Source organism: Gavialis gangeticus, unplaced genomic scaffold (assembly GCF_001723915.1).
Source record: "Gavialis gangeticus isolate Ggan-Ray unplaced genomic scaffold, GavGan_comp1, whole genome shotgun sequence".
In the NCBI taxonomy this organism is placed as follows: domain Eukaryota; kingdom Metazoa; phylum Chordata; order Crocodylia; family Gavialidae; genus Gavialis; species Gavialis gangeticus.
The window spans coordinates 26,667,363-26,686,558 of NW_017728997.1; the positions used below are offsets into that span (position 1 = coordinate 26,667,363).

At 44.8% G+C, this 19,196-nt stretch overlaps 1 protein-coding gene and 1 long non-coding RNA gene across 3 annotated transcripts in view; one reads left to right on the forward strand and one right to left on the reverse strand.

Annotated features, from left to right (window-relative positions):
- Nucleotides 1-19,196, forward strand: part of ARHGEF3 (Rho guanine nucleotide exchange factor 3) — a 348,570-nt gene that overhangs the window by 153,257 nt on the left and 176,117 nt on the right. For both annotated transcript variants that reach the window (XM_019504995.1, XM_019504997.1), the window contains one exon: nt 12,399-12,461. In XM_019504995.1, coding sequence (XP_019360540.1) covers nt 12,399-12,461 — 63 coding nt within the window. The remainder of the gene's footprint in view (nt 1-12,398; nt 12,462-19,196) is intronic.
- On the reverse strand, nt 5,158-12,813 carry LOC109289095. The gene is made up of 3 exons (XR_002095297.1): nt 12,804-12,813; nt 7,852-7,856; nt 5,158-5,375 (listed from the first exon to the last, which is right to left on the reverse strand). It is a non-coding gene; the product is annotated as an uncharacterized LOC109289095 (long non-coding RNA).

Genomic DNA, 19,196 nt, shown 5'->3' on the forward strand with positions numbered 1-19,196 from the left:
TTCATTTCTTCTGAATTGATGAGTAGCCAAGTTTTGTCATGCTGCAGCGTTGATTACTTTGAAGGCTTTGTGTAGTAGTTTTTGGTGCAGGGCTAGTTTACACAGTTTTTTAACTTTTATAGTTACATATTTTAGGGATGTAATTTGTTTTATACCTAGATGACCTCTATGAAGTGCATCAGAAGAGCAGTTAAGGATAGGGTGACCATATGTCCCAGTTTGGCTGGGACAGTCCTAGATTTCAAAGACTATTCCTGGCCAGTTGGTCAGCATTAAAATGAGAGTCCTGCAATTGCATGGGCATGAAGCACAGTCCAGCAGAGAGGTAAAACACCATGGTGTGCCAGGCAGCCCTGCCTCCTTGCCAGATTGTGGTCCAGCCTCTGTCACTGCCTGAAGCAGCACTGCTGACTTGGGGAGTGGGAGCAGGGCAGTGTTCTGGATGTCCCAGATTTCCTTATGGTCACCCAAGTTAAGAAGCATGATTCCAGAAGAGGTATGAGTTTGAGCCTTGCGCCATACTTATGACAAAGGTTGCCTCCACTGACCCAGCTGCAAATGGGTATGCTATTATTTGGATTAGAGAGTCAAAGGAGATTGAATGTGATCATTGCCTAGTGGGGTGGCTATAGCCTCAACCTCGATTTGCTGTGCCTCAGTCACACTAGACCTGTGAGCTTGAGAAGACCTTTGACCACAAACTTGTAGTGTGTTTTCAATTAAGTTGCACGGAAGATTTAGAAACAGCACGATTGTATTTTTTTATATTTAGGCAATTCACAGATCTGTTTAGGCTTAGTGTGGATACGTTGTATATGTTAGCAGCCACACTTATATTTTAAGATCCTGTAAAGTTAAAGTAAAACATTTGGTTTTCCTGTCCTCTTGAAAAATCTACCCTGCTTGGTGTTTTTCTGGCTATAATGAATACATTGTTTGAGTTTACATAGTAATAAGGGAGCAGGGAACAAACAGTCACTTTTTCTGTTACATTTTGCAATTTCTTGAAGAAGTTATTTTTGTGAAATTTCACTCTCTAATACTCCCAAATTCTGAGTTGTTCCATCAATGCTATCAGTAGTAGTCCATGAAATGCTTGCAGATGTTCCTTATTCTTGTCTGCTAAAGATGCCTGATCGGAGGTTTTGAGCACCAACAGCCCACAGACATCCCCATCTGCCTTGCTCAAAACCTCCCATCAGCAGGCAGCCCCATGTTAAAGCACAGAGGTAGTATACATGTGAACCAAGGCACATTAATAAAGTCTAAATTTATGCATTCGGTACCCATTTTTTCCAAGTGTAGTCATAGTCAGAAGTTCCTCACTGATGAGTACTGACAATCATCTACAGTTATTTAAAAGAATAGGTCTTAGGAGGTAGTTCTTCTGGGTTGAATTCTTCAGCTTTGTTATTATTTATATTATTCTTGTATCTTCTTTTCCAAAACAGCTGGCATGTTATTACTTTATAATTGACCAAAAGGCAGACGTTAGCTTCCTCTATAGGCCTTTATGTTTGCTGTTGTTGAGGAGTACAGGCTGAATGTTGCCATAAAATTGTGCAGAACATTAAGAATGTAAAAGTAGTTACTGCTTCCAGGAACTTCTTTTAAAAGGATATTCAAGTACTTCAGTGAGTGAGAGACATAGACTGAAAGTGTTTTTCAAACTAGGGCTCTCCCACAAAATTAAGGCCTTCTGTGGCATCTCTTCTTTCTTCCTTTTAGTCCTCTAAAGTTGCTCATCACTTTTTTCAGCAGCATTTACAGAGCGGAAACCAAATCTTCAGCTATTATTGTATGTGAGTTGTTATCTCTATTTAACAGAGGAAGACAACACAGCTGGATAAATAAGGATCATGTGTACTGAAATCTCTTGTTTCCTATATAAGTTTGTATCACTTGCAAAGAAAGAACTCCGTAAAATTAATTCTTCACACTTTTGTGATGGAGCACAAAGGGTATTCTTTGTGAGAAACCTGTGGGAAGACCTCAGAAGAGTTCTGTTGTCTCTCAAAAGAAGGAAGTGGATATATGAGAGAATACTGATTTGTATACTGGAATCCTGAAATACTTGCATTAATTTCTGTAGTAAAATTACACTTGTTTCTTGAACTTTGACTTATTGACTCTTGGGCTAACACTTGATTGTTGAAATTATGTTTTGAAAGAATGTCATTTCTGCGCAAAATGCACCATTTTTTTCCCTTTTATTTCAAGTAATTTTAATATATAAACTTTATACTGTAGTAGCTATAATACACAATATACAAACTTTTCAGTAATTCTTGCTTAAAAATAAAATTTATTTGAAGTGAACCTAAGTCCTAGTTCCAAAGCGACATAAGCCCTTTTAAAGTGTTACTGGTAATCTTCAGCAGTAGTACAACAGTTCCAAGTATTTTTGTCATAATTAACTAAACCATAATAATGTGTGATGTCTTCATCTCTTTGGTCATAGTCTGCATGCACATTTGATATCACCAAATTCTAGGGTTTTTTTTAGGAATAACTTAACATAAAGGAATTTTAAATGAGGGACCACATTGCTCCATTTTCTCTAATAAAGAACAGATCCAAAAGAACAGTGTAGGTTGCTGAAGAAAGTTGCTCTAAGTTCAAGGCATGAACAGTATTGCCAGTTCCTGGTGATTGTTGGTGATTTTCTTCAAGCCCAACTTACTTGACTCCAGTGATTCTTTGAAAATCTCATCTTTTATTTAAAAAAAAGAAAGTTTCTAGCCTTTATGGCTGTGGAGGTAAATATCATACCCCATAGAGGCAGAAGAAGGGCAAACAAAGTATTGTAGATTTTAAAACTGTGGTTTTAAACCTGTGGTTTTTAAGCCAGCCTTACAGTTTTATGGTACTGAATACTTAAACTCTTAGGTCACAATAAGTATGCATTAAGCTCATTGTCTTATAGTTCAGATCTCAAAAAGCATTGATGAATTTGACACATTTCTTCAAGATTCTGAGTCTGCACAGAGAGACTCAGAGCTTGGAAAAAACAAAGATGATTTAGATTACAGAGAAAAGTCAAAACAACCATATACATTATTAAGGCAGACATTTAAATGGAAAATTATAACATGCTTATGAAGTTGATCACCTGTTCCGAATTGGAATAAGCCCAGGAAATTTGGATATTATATCAGGATCCAGTCAGGCAAATGGATATAGTGCTAGAATATCTATTTGGTGCTGCTCAGAATACTTTGGAGATTTTAGGAAGCAGTGATAAAGGATTTAGAGTTTTAGAGATGAATTTTGGCTTGTTTGCCTGCAGCATGAGATTAATGAGAGAGAAGAAAATTTCAATTGGTTGGAATTGGAATAGAACAGGAGTTCCTTTGGTGTTTTAATTTTTATGGAATGACTTTTGATGCTTTCTAAAACCTTCCAATATAGGGATATTTTTACTTCATTATTTCCCAGGAAACAACCAAGAACAAAGAAATGAATCACTGAGCAATGCTTTAAAATTTGTAATGCTTGTATAAGATAGCAGCCTGATGCAAAAGAAATAATAAAAAAGTTATAACACGTTACCTATTGGCTTAGTTTCAAGCTTGGGTCACAGCTTGAGTTGATGCATCATGCAAAATAAATACCATATTTATTCAAATTGAAGATATCCCCGATTACAAGATAACCCCCCCTCGCCCCATACTTAAATTCTATATATAGAAAATGTATAAGTTTGTTTTAATTTTCCAGGGATAGAATCTAATTATTGGAAGATAGCCTCAAATTTATTCCCCCTCCAGCTGCTACAGCAGTGAAAATGCATGTTACCTTTTCTTCAAACTGCTGCAAGTTTTAGCACAGGAAATCCACAAACACACTTTTGAACAACACTTTGACACCTACTTATATGTAGTACAAACTTTTTTTAAAAAGTTTTTTCAAGGCCAAAGCAATTTCAAATTCAGTTAGGCAAAGCTTAGTAGTCAAGTTCCAAAATTCAACTGAGTGGAGCTCAATCATCAAGTCTGTGTGGCTCTACTACCAGGCAAGTGTCTTCCCTCCCAGACCCATCAGTCTGGGGCTTCAGATACTCCCCAAATGCAGGCAGGCATCTTACATGCAACCCCAGGCCCAGAGGCCTTAGGGTTCAGATGCCCTAGATTTTAATTAAACTATTTTTTGTTGCAAAAAATATATATTTACATACACACACATACACACTCACTTCTGTCCTCTGGCTGATCTGGTTCACTTGACATTCCATAACACATATAAAGTTAAACTATCGTCATCCCGGTACAATACCACAACTGCTCACCTGTGTGTCTGTGTGCCTGTCAGCATCTCCTTTGCCCATCACAATCGCACAGAAAAACTGCTTTGGTGAGCCCTACCCTGTTCCCAACCCTCCCACTTCCCCCCAGTCCTTTCACTCATCACGGTCATTGTTGTTGTTCTCTCTGGCAACCCAGTTCTTGTTCAGTCTGTGCCAGCCTTTTCTCTTCCATATGTCCTACTGTCTTTCTGTAGGATACCTGCAGCTTAGTCACTCCCATTCTGTCGAAGTCCTCAACTGTGAGGTTTGTGTGTCTGTTCATGAGCAGGGTCCTGGTCTTTCACAGGGCATTGCTGAAGCAAGAGATGAAATGGTCAAAGTGGGCTGTTGGGGTCCCTTGCTGATTGGTCAGGTGGCCAGAGAGTCAAGGTCTTGACCCCTGTCACCATTAGGAGGAGTATGGTTACTCTCCCCCACACTTCCCTGTCATATGGGCAGCTCCAGAGGAGGTGTTTGATTTGTATCCTCCTTCTATGAGCAGATTTGTGTGGGGCAGGCAAGAGACCCTCTCTGTGTTTCAATGTCTGCACAGGGAATACCCAGTGGACTACCTGCCACTTTTAATCCCTGTGCTCCTTTGCAGGTCCTTGTGGAAGACTCACTCCCACACAGCCTTGCAACTGTTGCTGGGGAGTACGCCCACAGGTGATAGTCTGTCCTTTGCATCTTATGGTGGTTTGTCAAGGTCACCAGGGCTTTGTTTTGTAGCTCATATCTGTTTCAGAAGTGCTTCAGGACCTTGTAAAACCACAGTGGTTCCAAGGCCCATGGATGCCTGTTAGGTGGTTGTTTTAGAATGAACTACTGGGTTCAGAAGATTTTCTGCGCTTGAACAAAGGACGTACTCATGGTTGTTTTCACTCTTGCAAAGCTTTATTTAAGGATATTCGCAGAGGCAGGCGATAGAACAGAGCAGAGAGGACGGTCACTTCACATTGGCCTTAGGCGGCAGCCGCCACCCTGCATGATTCCTCTGGTCCCAGAGTGTCTCAATCTCGGGTATGCGATAGCCTGTGCCGGGGCTCCGCGCAAGTCAGAACTCTTGCCAGAGCTGAGGAACTTGTCGTAACTTAATGTACAGCTTATATAGTCTGGAGTAAACAACGTTATCTCGAGCTAAGGATTTGGTTATTTCAAGCTAGGAATTTGGGGATGAGTCGTGATCTAATGCACTTGGTGTTTACTACATTCTACTGTCTTACAACATTCTACTATCTAAGTTCATAGTTCAGTCATGCTCACAGAGCAAGAAGCTATGTGCCACTTCACCAGCCTACTATAAAATCAGCATGCAAAACTCTTGCTCTTAGCACAGTGTGCAAAACTCTTGCTTGTAGCAAAGCTTTTACTATTACAGTGATACATACACTCCCCGGTATTGCAGCAAGTGCTCTGCAGAAAACTTCACAAAGCAGGCTTTTTTAGAGTCTTCCCCAGTTGCCATGTTGGAGATCTGGCTCATCCGCTTGGCCCAGAGAAACAGCAGAACATCTGGCATTCTTCAGCCCTTGGTCTGCTTCATTTTACATGGTGTGGCCCTTCTCCTATGTGGAGTGCAGATGAAGACACATCTGGCCCTCTGGATTCTATGGACATTTTGCCATGAGGTGGGGAAGAGCAGTGTGGGGTACAGAAGCACCAGTAGCAACACTGCCCTCATGAGTCCCCTGCACTCCTATTGACAGGCAGCACACATTCCACAGTCCCAGTTTGTTTGACCATGGCTCAGTTTTCTCTCATGCTTTCTGGCCTGTTAGTTCTGAGTCGAACTCCACCCCAAGGATCTTTACCCCCTCATGGGAGACAGAGACTCCCAGGGTAGACAGGTCCCTGACCTTTCCCAGTGCCAAGCAGTTGCCTTTGCTCACATTGAGCTTGGCCCTTGCCACTGCTTCATACACCTGGGCATGTTGCAACACCCTTTCCACCAAACATTTGTCCCTGCACAGGACGTTGAAATTATCTATGTAGTCTAGGACCCTTGTCTCTGCCCTGCTCTGACCCTGGGGATCTCTACTCCATGTACCCCAGGGTCTTGCCTGGGCCTCTGGGCCAGTGGTTCCATAGAATCATAGAAAGTTAGGGTTTCATAGTTAGTAGGGTCGGAAGGGACCTGAGCAGATCATCAAGTCCGACCCCCCACCATGGCAGGAAAGAGTATTGGGGTCAAACGACCCTAGCAGGGTGATTGTCTAGCCTTGTCTTAAAGACCCCCAAGGTAGGAGCCAGCACCACTTCACTTGGAAGTTGGTTCGAGATCCTAGGCGCCCTGACGGTGAAGTAGCACCTCCTGATGTCTAATCTGAATTTACCCTCTGCCAGCTTGTGACCGTTATTTCTAGTCACTCCTGGTAGTGCTTAGGGGAACAGGGACTTCCCCCAATGCTTGCTGGTCCCCTCTGACTAGTTTGTAACAGGCCACTAGATCCCCCCTCAGCCTTCTCTTGTAAGATAAGGTTGGAAGGGACCGCAGAAAGTCATGTAGTCCAACCTCCTGCTCAGAGCAGGACCAATCCCCAACTAGATCCACTCAGCCAAAGCTTTGTCTAGCTGGGTTTTGAAAACCTCCAAGGATGGAGCTTCTACCACCTCTCTGGGTAACCTGTTCCAGTGTTTTACTACCCTCCTAGTGACAAAATTCTTCTTAGTATCTGACCTAAACTGCCCCCGCTGCAACTTGAGACCATTGCTCCTTGTTCTGTCATCTGCCACCACTGAGAACAGTCTAACTTGAGTCCATCATGCAGATGAACAAGCTTGGGGAGAGTGGGCTGGATGCCCAGCTCCACCCTGACTGTGGTGGTCAGAAACTCATTCATCAACACCCTGCTGCTCACATTGGTCTACATTGTTTTTATCCCTGCAATGAAAATTGGGGGGACCACCACCTTCAGCATCTTGAATAGATCCGTGTGCTAACTAGCCCCCACTCATGACAAGAACCAGGTGTTCTCGTCACAAGTCCTGGGATTCTCCAGAAATTTATATGCAGATGAGGTGCATGACAGCCTGGCACAGGTGGCAGAAAGCCGGGGCTTATATGGGTTTAGTGATCCACTCCATGTGGCTGAGGAAGAAGAGGCTAACCGGGCATGTGTTGCACTATGCAGAGCACCATGGGAGTTGTAGTTCTTGTGCTGATGCATGCCCTCGGCAGCCCCCCCCCACCCCCCAAGTAATATTTTCTCCCTCTGTCTATGCAATCTGGTCCAGCTTCACCTCATGGGGTGCATCCAGATGAGTGGGCATGTGCCTCTTGCCCCATCTCAAACTCCTTTGAGACGGGGCAAGATGCATGTGTGGGAATAAAAAAGTTCCCCGCGCTACAAGTTTGCAGCGCGGGGAGAAAATTAGACCCCTGGATATCCAGGGGTCTAAAAAAACAAAGTAAAGAAAAGCGGGGCAGGGCATGGTCCTGGACTGTGCCCTGAGGCAACCAGAGGCTGGGTCCTCCAGGGAGACGCTCTGGCTGCTAGAGCATCTCTGTGGTTGGCCCTTTACCCTGGTGCTGAAACACACGGCCACCCAGGCCGTGTGTTCAGCACCAGGGCTCCAGTGCAGTAAGGGGCTGGGGAGGCTGGAGGAGGGGGAAGGGACCATTTGGGGGACCTCCACCAGCCCCACCCACTCTCCCAGTCTCCCCAATCCCTGCCCTGCTCAGCCCCTCTGCCCACCAGCCCCCCCAGACCTCCAGTCCCTGCCATGCCTGGCCCCTCCCTCCACAAGCCCCACCCCCCAAGACTCCCGACCCCTGCCCAGCAGGACCCAGCATAGCATGCAGGGACCGTGCACTGTGCCTGCCAGGTCATGCTGGCCTTGGGGCTGCTCTTGGTCCTGCTGAGCCATGCCAGGTCCTGCTGCCATGGGCCCGGCCTGGCCAGGTGGCAGAGGGGCCCCGAGGGCAGCAGAACCTGGCTGGGTCTGGCACACAGCCCCCATGCACCGCATCAGTCCTGCCGCCATGGGCCCAGCCCGGCCAGGTGGCAGAGGGACCCTGAGGGTGGCAGGACCCTGCTGGGCCCAGCACACAGCCCCCATGTGCTGTGCCGGGTCCTGCTGCCTTGGTTCAGAGTGCTCCACTCCTGCTGCTGCTGCTAAAGGTAAGTTATGGGCCCTTGGCGGGGGGGCTGGGGCCCTCTAGGGTGTCTGGAGCCCTGGGTGGGGAGGCTGGGGCCCAGTGGGGGATAGGGACTGTGGCCCTCCAGGGGGGAGCTGGGGCCCTGTGGGGGGCGCATTCCATGTGCTGTGTGAGGGGGGCGGCACCCTGTTGGGGTCAGGGGACCCACCCTTCCTGAGCAGCCCCCCTACTAGGTCCCCAACACCCACAATCCCCCCAGCACAGCAACCCACAGCCCTCCACATACACACACCCTTTCCCACCCCCTTCCTGCAAACACCACATCCCCCATCACACACCCATCATGTGCACATATAGTTATTTAGAATTTATTTTATTATGATGACAGAGACACTGGTAGGCTTCCACATTGCTTTAAATTGTTGTAAATATACCAATAAAGCATTGCCCAACTGATTGCTCTCTCTCTCTCTCCAAATGTGTGTGTGTGTGTTTGTGTGTAGAGTGTTTTTTTGTGTTAATTGTGGAAAAACATGGATTTTGGGATATTATTTCAGAATGGATTTGGGATGCTGCTGCAGCAGTCCAGCTGGCACAAGGGGTAGTGTCCCCAGGTACCAATTGGCTGGGCCCCAGAAGCTCCTCAGAGCGAGTAGCCCTGAGCTGCTTGTCAGGGCAGCTTTTTATACTGTTGGGGAGAGCACAGGTCCTGGCCCCAGGCTCTAGCTCCCCCTGGCTGCAGATCTGGGAGGAGCCAGGTAGGGTTATTTTGCTCCAAGTGGCACAATTTGCTTCTCAACGAAGTGCATGTCCGAGCGCATGTGCTGAGGCAAAAAGCCCTGGCTCAAGTTTGTACTGCTTCTATTTGAGCTGCTGCAAGCGCACATGCTTGCATGTGTGGATGCGCCCATGGAGGGCACAGCCACATTAATCATATACACCAGGCTGAGAGAGGGGGTGAACTGTTTGGGTCCCCATTTTATGATGTTTGCCAGGCATTTAATTCTGGTGAAGAAACAGGAACAGTTGGAAATGGGAAAGAAAGGTGCAGCTAGCTGTGGGAATGAAGAGGAAGTCCAAATGTATACAGTGTCACTGCTCACCATCACTTGGAAAAAAAAAGTCAGCATTCAGGGGGACCATACTTAATGGGCATTACGATATGTCCATATGTCCAATTGTAGCCCATTTAGATGGGCTACAATTCATGTGGCGGGTTCTGGTAGGAGAAACTTACCTGCAAGGGAAACACAATATATCTGAGTCCGTGAAGGCAGTTTTTCTTAAGTGCTCCCAGGGATAACTCTTCTTCCAGCATGGTTTAGTACCCGCTGAGGTGTTGGGGCTTAAAGCCCATGTTATGGAAATGGGAGGCTCCTCCCTAGCTTGCTCCTGCAGCCATATGACTGAGGGCAGGCAAAACTTGGGGGCATCTGAATCCCAAGCCTCCAGGCTTGGGCCTGCACATAGGATGCCTGCCAAAAGACTTTGGAAATATCTGAAGTCCTTGTTGGGGTGAAGGATGTTTGCCAGTTGTAGGGCCACTTGTGGTTTTGCACTGACTCATGGATTTGGACTTGATTTAGCTGATTTAGCTTGGAACATAAACATTTCATTAAAAAAAAAAGAAAAAAAGGTAAGTTCTAGGAAGGGAAATACCATGACCAATTAGGTGGTTTTCCTACTTGCAGGGGACACCCACTTCCTTGGTGGGGATTGTACCTGGACTGAGGTAGTGTATAGTTAGCGTCTCACTCCCACTTCCCCTTTATGGAAATGGGAGACTCCTCACTAGCTTGCTTCTGTGGCCATACAGCTGAGGGGAAGTGAAACTCGAGAACATCTGAACCCTAAGCCTCCTGGCTTGGGCCTGCATGTAGGACTCCCACCAAAGGGTTTGGTAGCATCTGAAGCCCCAGGCAGGGATGGAGGATGCTTTCTGGTAGTAGGGCCACACATGGTTCTTGAATGATTCATGGATTTGGAATTGATTTGGCTGATTTGACTTGGGACATGAAAAATTTTCCTTAAAAAACAAATAAAACGTGTTAGGTTCTGGCGTTGGGAAATCCCATGACCAAGGTGATGCAATTAAAATGGCACTGTGTAGTGGAGGGTTGCACCCTTGTCTGCTTGTGGACAGCTCATAGTTAGCTTCCCAGTAGCCAGCTTCCTGTGGGAGGATCTCAGCTACACGCCAACTATATGGAAATGGGAGACTGCTCCCTAGCTTGCTTATGCAGCCATATAGCTGAGGGCAAGCAAAACTCAGGGGCATCTGAACCCCAACCCTCTAGGCTTTGGCTTGCACATAGGATGCCTGCCAAAAGATTGAAGCCACAGGCTGGGGTGGAGGATAGTTGCCGGTAGCAGGACCACATATGGTTCTTGAATGATTCAAACTGCCCTGATTTGGATAATTTGACCTGGGACATGAAAATATGTCCTTTAAAAAAAAAGCAAAAAAAGGGTAGGTTCCCATCTACATTTTTGGCCATGTGTTTTATAGTCATGCTCAGTGTTGGCTGTATTCAGTCAAATTCATGGTTGGTTTCCATTGCTGAGCACATACTACTTTTGGCAATAGTTTAATGATAGGTAATGTATTTAGTGAGATTTCCTTGTATGCAGTTGCTGAACACATGGTCCTTTTGGTAGCAGTTTAATGATAAACAAGGTATATAGTGAGATTTTCTTGTATGTATTTATAAGACAAAGGGCTTTCTTATGCCAATTGGGGGGGAAAACCTTGTCTTGTATTTGAGTAAATATTGGTACATATATAAATACATTAGTGTCTATTTGTTGTTAAAATGCTATTTTCAGGAGGAAAAGTATATTTCACAAGCCATGAACTTAAAATCTGTGCAGGTGTCTAACCCTCGGCCTGTACATTATTTAAGGTGTTCTTTAAACACAGCTCTGAAGCCTTATGCAAGGCATAGGTCTCATATTGGCTGTCTGCACAGGGGTGACTTCCACAGAAGTTTAGCTATAAAATACACTTTGTTCTTATTTTTTTTTTTAAATCTTCAAGATGTATTTAGTATTTCCATTTAAGTGAAGAAAATAGGAAATTAGATTTAATGCCTAACGATTCAGTTGTATTTGTTGTAAAGTGACTACTCAGTGTCTGAGCTCTTTTTTTTTGGTTGTCATGTTCAAATTTAAAATTACAGCTTCTGTTTTTATATTCCTAAAGAGATGTTATTGTGACAGCTTCCATGTTCTTGATGCAAGGTTCAAATTAGGTTTTTGGTGGATGCCCATATGAAGGTTGCACATCTGATGGCTTTTAAGAGAAAAGTAGCCACGGCAGGTTTGGGCTGGTGGTTGATTCTTATGTTACTGCTGAATTATGCCTAAAATAAGGTTTTGTAACTAAACTTACTCTATGTGACATGGCACCAAAGGATGGAGGCAGGGCTGTCCCGGGGGGAGGGGGTGTGAATCAGGGTGACCACCCCGGACCCCATGCTTTGGGGGACTCCGTGGAGCTGGGCAGAGCGCCCATGGTGACCCTGTGCTTCTGGCTTCAGGTTCAGCCGCTCGCTACCCTCCCCTCCTTCCCCCACTGCTGATGCAGTCACTGCTGATTGCAGCAGCAGCTTCTTCAGGTCTGGGGTGTGTGGGATTGGAGTGGCGGTGAGGCCCCGTGTGGGCTGATTTACCTTGGGCCCCGCACCCTGCTTAGGTCGCCTCTGGATGGAGGGATGAGGAGGAGTAGTAGGATATAAAAATAATGCCTTGAATTTGCAGATCAATTAAGACTTTATTATTTTAATTGTTCAGTTATCCTCCATTTTATTGTTGGTGGCACTTGAATTAATTAATGTAGAACTAATAGCTGTAAATGGCTTTTATCTTCTTGGGAACTATCAATAAATCTATAAAGTGAACAAAGTATTTATATATTGTATTGTGATATCTTTTTACATAACTTTTGACCATTTTTCAAGGTAACTTGTTAATCTTAACCAATTTCTGAAATTTTGTTTCATTTTTGTTTTGCAGAAGAAACGGAAGCAGTGTAGCCAAGATGAAGATACGATCAGTATCTGTAGCCTTGATGCAAGTGTGAGTCATTTCTTTGGACTTTTTTTTCCTCAAATTAAAATGTGGGTATCCTGTTGTGTTCTACCAACATGCATTGGCTATTACAGCTGTGGTCTGTTCATTCATGGCCTGAAATAACTACTGTTTCACACACTGCTTAGAATGTAAATTTATTATACTATTATTGGCAATAGGTAAATATCAGGATGCAGCCTTTATTTTATTTTATTTATTTATTAGATTTATATCCCACCCTCCCTAGAAAAGGGTCTGGGCAGCTTACAATAAAAAGGAAAATAAATCATAAAAACAGATAAAATATTAAAATAGGATAGTGAGTAATAAACAACAGATTCCTCAAACAATGCTCCAAAAGTTAGACCCTTGGCAGAGAAGCAAGCAGGGAAACATTCCACCTTATGGGCACATTTACCTGTGAAATTAGCATGGCTAAATAAACTCCAGTGAAGTTTGCACCAAAATTTATTGGTCCTGGGGTCCACAGCATGTTGAGCTAGGGCAGCACAGCCCTGGATGGCAGGAGGCCTGGGGAAGAGAGGTCAGGCTGCCAGCCTGGGGCTGCTCTGACCCAGCTTAACATAATGCAGGGGGGTGGCTGGGGCATAAATGTGCTACAGTGTGAGGCTAGATGGCAGGTAGCCCCTGCACTATAGTTCCCTTGTGCGCCACCCATCTCCAGTTACCATCTACATGTACGTTGCAGTGCACTAAATAACTCCACTGTAGGAGTGTACTTTGTTGCAGGACACTGAAGTGCCCTGCTCCTATAAAGAGTTACAGGTGCTGGTTGCCAGGGCAACCGCAGTTTGGTCAGCTGACCAGAAGGGGGCAGGGCCTGGCCTATATAAACAAGCCAGGCTGAGGCCAGAGACAGTTTCCCGTTAACATCCAAGGGAGAAGGAGCTCTGCTGTAGTACCCAGCCTAGAGAAGCTGGATGGCCTGAACGGCTTCGGTTTGAGGACTGGGTGGAGAAGGCCCTGGTAGGGATTTGAATGATGATTAGCCAGAGGGCTTAGAGTTTGCATTTTAGTTGGGAGGCTTAGTTTTGAGTTGTAGCCAATTGGCTTATGCTATTGCTTTTGTTTGTTATTACACTGGAGGACCGGGTGAGGCTAATAGGGGTTGGAGGAGGCCTCATAGGGGCTCCACAGTGGTGTGGGGACCCCAATGCCAGAGAGGACACAGCATTGAGGGGTGCACTGCCCCCAGCCCTGAGAAGGGGCACAGTGCATTGGGGGCCAGGTAAGGTCGAGGCCGCCTGAGCCCCACAGGAGTCGTAAACCCAAGGAGGGGATTTAGGGGCCAGGTACGGCTACGGCTACCTGAGCCCCAAGCACAGAGAAAGGCCCTAGTGCGGGCGGAGCCCCAGGGAGGGAGCACACACAAGGAGCCCCAGGGAGGGCACTCGCTTAAGACCCAAGAGGGGAATTTGGGGGCCAGGCACGGCTGCAGTCACCTGAGTCCCGATTGTGAGACAGGGCCCCAGTGCGGGCAGGATCGCAAGGGGAGGCCCCAATCACGAAAACAGGCCCCAGTGCGGGCACGGCTGCGGAGAATGCGGGCCTCTGAGAGAAAAGAGAAGCTAGGAAACGCTTGTGAGGGCACAGGTCAGACGGCCGTGAGAGAGGCCAGAGGGCATCTGCGGGGAGCGCGGGCAACTGTGAGGAAAAGAGAGGCCAGGGAGCGTCCGTGCGGATGCAGGCCACTGAGAGAGAGGCCAGAGAGCCTGTGAGGGCCTGGGCCAGGGTGAGAGAACCCCAGGGGGCCCGTGAGGGCGCGGGCAATTATGTGAAGAGCCAGGGGTGCCCATGAGGGCACACACAGAAGTTGACTAGACAACGTCCAGGACATCTGCGCGGCTTGGGGCGTGGTATCAGGGGTGGTAGGAGCCACGCGTTGCCCTTAAGGCATTAGAGCATAGAGTCACCTTAGACGGGGCACAGACTTGAATACGTCGGGGTACCATGCCAAGGAGGACAAAAGGCAGCCTCCCTTAATACTCTTAATATCAAAGATGTGGCGGGTGAGAACAAGGGTGCATTGACACCAACTTGGCACGGTAGGGGGTGCTAGGAGAGATCACGGCCTCTCCTAGACACCGCCCCGTGATATACTTCTATCAGGCAGTACTATCCTATGGCTGAGTTAATTAGTTTACTGTGGCCTAATAGCGCCACACATGTAGACAGCGATGCTTTACTATGGAGCTAATTAGTCAACTCCACAGTAAATACACATGTAGATGTGCTCAGTCGCTCACTTTTGCACCCTCATCCAGGGGAGAGTCCTCTCCCAGCCCAGCCCATCCTTGGTTCCCAGCCCTCTCACCCAACATTCACTTCCTTCATTAAAAACAGAAAGCTTCTGTACTAAGCTTGTACCCAGTGGTGTACTATGGGTCTATGGCACCTAGGGGCCAATTCTTGCATTTGTGCCCCCCCCCATCTGCAGGTCCTCCGGCAGCCCATCACTGAGCAATCACCAAAAGCAGAAATGCCACCAGCACTTCCCCGCACTATTAGACCAACTAAATAGCTAGAAAAAATGTTTTTTGCAAGCATTAGGGCACAAACATCCTTCTTTAGGAATAGGGAGAGTCTGCTGGTGTTTTGTGTTCTCCTGGATAGAATAAAAGCCAATATGCAAAATGAAGGTCTGTGAAAATGCATATGTGTGGTGGTGAAGATCAGAGGCCACGGGAGACAATAGGTGTGAGACAGATAGGTGGGGTGGGGGGAAAGGGGCAATGTTGACTTAGTAATAGAATGCAGCTGTTAAAATGTAGAAAGGTTACCTGGGGTTATCAGATGGCAGGCAGGTTATAATGTGCCATAAATCCAATATCTCCATTTAGTCCATGTTTTTTTTTATATCCAGTAGGCTTATGAAATGAAGTTTGTAGGCTTGTCTGTGAAAGGTGTTGTGTAAATTCCCTTGAGGATTAGAACTGAGAGATTGGAAAGAAAGTGGTTGTGTTGTGAGTAGTGTGTACCCACGGATAATTTGGTATTTTTGTCTTTGATAGATTTTTGGTATGCATTCATTCTGGTACACAGTTGTTTGGTTTCTTCTATTTTCCATCAGGGCATTTAGTGCACTCAATGAGATATATAACATTTCTGGAGATGTAGGTATAAGATCCAGAAATGGTGATAATTTTGTTGTGGGGAGTAGTTATTGTGGGAGTGGTGGAGATGTTTTGGCAGGTTTTACATTTCTTGTCCTAGCATGATCTGGTTTTGGACATACTGTTAAGAAAGTTTCAGTTAGTGTACTGTATATCCAAAGATTTTTGTAAGAAATATGCAAGCATCATATAGAGGCCTACATATGCCCACAAAATATAGATGTAAACACATTGTAAATTATAATACAAAATTCTACTTAAGGTGCTTAACCTTATCAAAATTATGTCAGGAAATTGATATTTCGAAAACAAATAGATTTGGAATTTTTAATTTGCAGAACATGTAAAAAAAAATAAAAATAAAAAACACTTTGATTCAAGATGAGTGGAAATGGCAAAATACCCATTTTTTCTTCTAATGGAAAATGCTGAGCTTTTTACGTGTTTTTTAATACACTCTGGTCAAGTTAAGCTGCTTATTTGCAGTTTATAAAAACTACCTGGTCTGTTGAGCATCATGTACCACCAAGTCTTTGTTTTTACAGACAAATGTATATTTTCCCTCTACTATTCATTGTTATTAACAGGATTCAGGCTTTCCATATCTGAAGTACTTGAAACTTGTTTGTACAGATGCCTTTTTCAACCCTCTACCTGTGATGCACCATTTAATAAGCTCTCAGGAACATGTTGATTTGGAAATAGTTTTCTTAAAGCGTTATATAAACCATTTTGAAAGAATTATATAAGACCTTTGAAAGAGTTCTGAGATCTTTGTTAGACCGATTTAAAGCTTTTTCTTCACAGTTTAATGAATTTACTTTCTCATCAAGTACTGTATGTTCCCTAAAAGTCACTAAGCAAGTGACCATGAAATATTTTGACTTACTTTGACTCCTTTCATTATTAAAAAAACCCAAAAATTCCGCATGGGGAAGCATTCTGTCTCTGTTAACTTTATTTTTATTCCAAAGTCCACGACATTAATGATTAGTTACTGAGTGACAGGTAGTAAATAAAAAGTTTGCACTTAGATGTAAGTAGAAGACTGAAGTTTTGAAGACAAATAGAGGTACAATTTAATTGTATGTTAATCAAGTTAAGTGGTTTGGATTTAAGACTTCAAGAAAAAAGGAGCTGGGAAAAGGGAGGAGACAAATTGCAAGAGCTGTTGGCTACTTGTAAGAGATTTTTTTTTGTTTATTAATGTTAGTGAAATACAGACTGTGTTCTAGGCAAATACATATTTTGTTATAAGTACTGAGAATATTGCTTCTGTATGCTCCTATCACATTAAGACTATAAATGCTACAGATGATTCTTTGCCTCCAGCCTTATACCTCCTGCAACCCCAGCGTAGTAATATTTCTCATGTTCACATGCCCTGTGATGCACAATGCAAGGCAGTACACTTAAAAGCTAAAAGACTGTTGCTGATAATTTCCATCCACAGTAGTGGGCTGGCATGCTTGGTGGGTGGATCTCAGGGCATCTGGGGAGCCTGGTGTGTTCCCACCCTGCAGCTGGAAAATATTACCTCACTAGGAAAAAATGAGTAAATTCTAATGAGTTACCTTGGCAAGCAAAACAGAGAGTGCTGAGCAGTTATCTCGTAAGATTCCTTTTTTGCATTTTTCCTCTTCAACTTTTGATTATATTTTTCTAATAGATGATTTTTATAAAATGTGCTAACACTGGTTTAGTGTGGCAGGCAGTATGCAATGTGTTTGTGGCAGACTTGAATTCTTCATTTACAACTCTCCTTTCAATAGTGTTCCACTTTAAATTATCTTTCTACCATGCCCCACATTCCAGTGCCTTCCTCAGAATAGTTTGGCTTAATTATAGTTTTTGTACAAAAAATATAACATATAAAAAAAGATGTTACTTGATATTCTTACCGCTTGCTTGTCATTTGATTTCCTTTGTTGTAAAAACGTTCTTATCTGGAAAATCTAAAACTTATTTTAGGTAGTCTTATATTTTATACTGTGAACATTTAGCACCCTAACTGCCTCTGCAACTTGCCCTCTGCCCCCTCCCCTCACCCCCACCCTCTGCTCCCCAGTGCCTATGCCTGTCTCCCTGCTGTCTTTCCCACCTATTGGTGTCAGCTTCCCTTACCTCCTGCTCCCCCTCCTGCTGCTAACTTTTTAGGCCCTGGCCTCTGGGTCTGGGCCAGTCAGTGGTGGCAGCATCCCTAATCTGGCCCAGCCCAGCCCAGCCAGGCAGAAAGAGTGGCATGAGCTCTAGGCCAGGCTGGATTAAGGCCAGAACCAGAGCTGAAGGTAAGGGGCAGGAGGGAAGAAGTGGCTGGGGTCAGGGCAGGCACAGGTGACAGGCAAGCTGCATGATGTCTCTTCTGTGCCCCCCACAACGTGCAGTCTCACCTGTACTTTGCTTACCGACCGTGTGGTCTCTCCTGAACTCCTGCTGCTGCACTCCTGCTGGCCCAGGTCAGACAGCAGCCTAGCTTCAGTTTTGTCCCTGAGCCCAGGGAAAAAACCTTGTCTTGGATTAGAGTAAATACAGTATTTACTAAATTACATTTTTCAGTTTTTTGAAAAACTGCATTCATTGAAATATGACACAGTAATTAGATTCTATATATGGAAAATTTATACATTTGTTATAATTTTCCAGGTATAGAATCTAATAATTGGAGGTTTGCCTTGAATTTGTCCTTCTTCCACTGCTGCAGCAGGGAAAATAAATCTGAGGGGTCAGGTAACTCCCTTCCCCTTTACCCCTTCCACACCTTCTTCCCCTGGCAGTCCCTTCCCGCTCCTGCTCACTGTCATACCCTACTCTCCCTAAGCAAATGGAAGTAAGGGGCAACCTTGAAAGCACTGACACTGAAATAAACATAATTTACCATCTAGGCAAATTAGTGCAGGTATTACTAGACTTAGTTAATTTAGAATTGATGTATTTTTTTTTTTTTTAAAACAGCTGCAAGTTTTGGGGTAGGTACTCCATAAACATGGTTTTAAGCTGTACTTTTGTACCTACTTATATATACTACAAGCTATGCATGATATTAGTCCAAAGCCAAAAGACTCATGATTAACCTTAGATAGGGACCTACTGAAATCGTGAATTTGCAATTTCACCGATTTCATGAAACTCAGCATTGCCTGCAAAAGTGGCAATGCCTGCAAAATCCACCAAAAAACAAACAGACTTACTGAAAATAAAATGCTGCCTCCCCGGAGGGAGCCAGCAGGCCTCACTGCATAGTCCACAGAAGAGGAAGAGGGGAGGAGGAGCTGCTCGCATGACAGGCAGCCCAAAATGCCTGTGCCCACACCCTTCACTGCTGATTGGCTGCAAGGGCTGTCTGTTATGGCTGTGTGACACTTCAGTTACTGATTCAATTCGGCAGAGATTCGGCCCAGTTCAGTGGCTGAATCTCCAAATCTGAATTGAATCAGGAGACCCTTTAGTTTCTCTGAATCAAATCAAAATCCTCCAAATCACTTTGGAAAGATTTGGAGATTCAGACATAGACACAGCTTTAAATGTTTTTTCTACATACCTCAAGGTACCAGGTGCCTCATGAATCCTGCAATGCTGGGGCAGATGGAGCGTTCCACAGGAGCGTGGG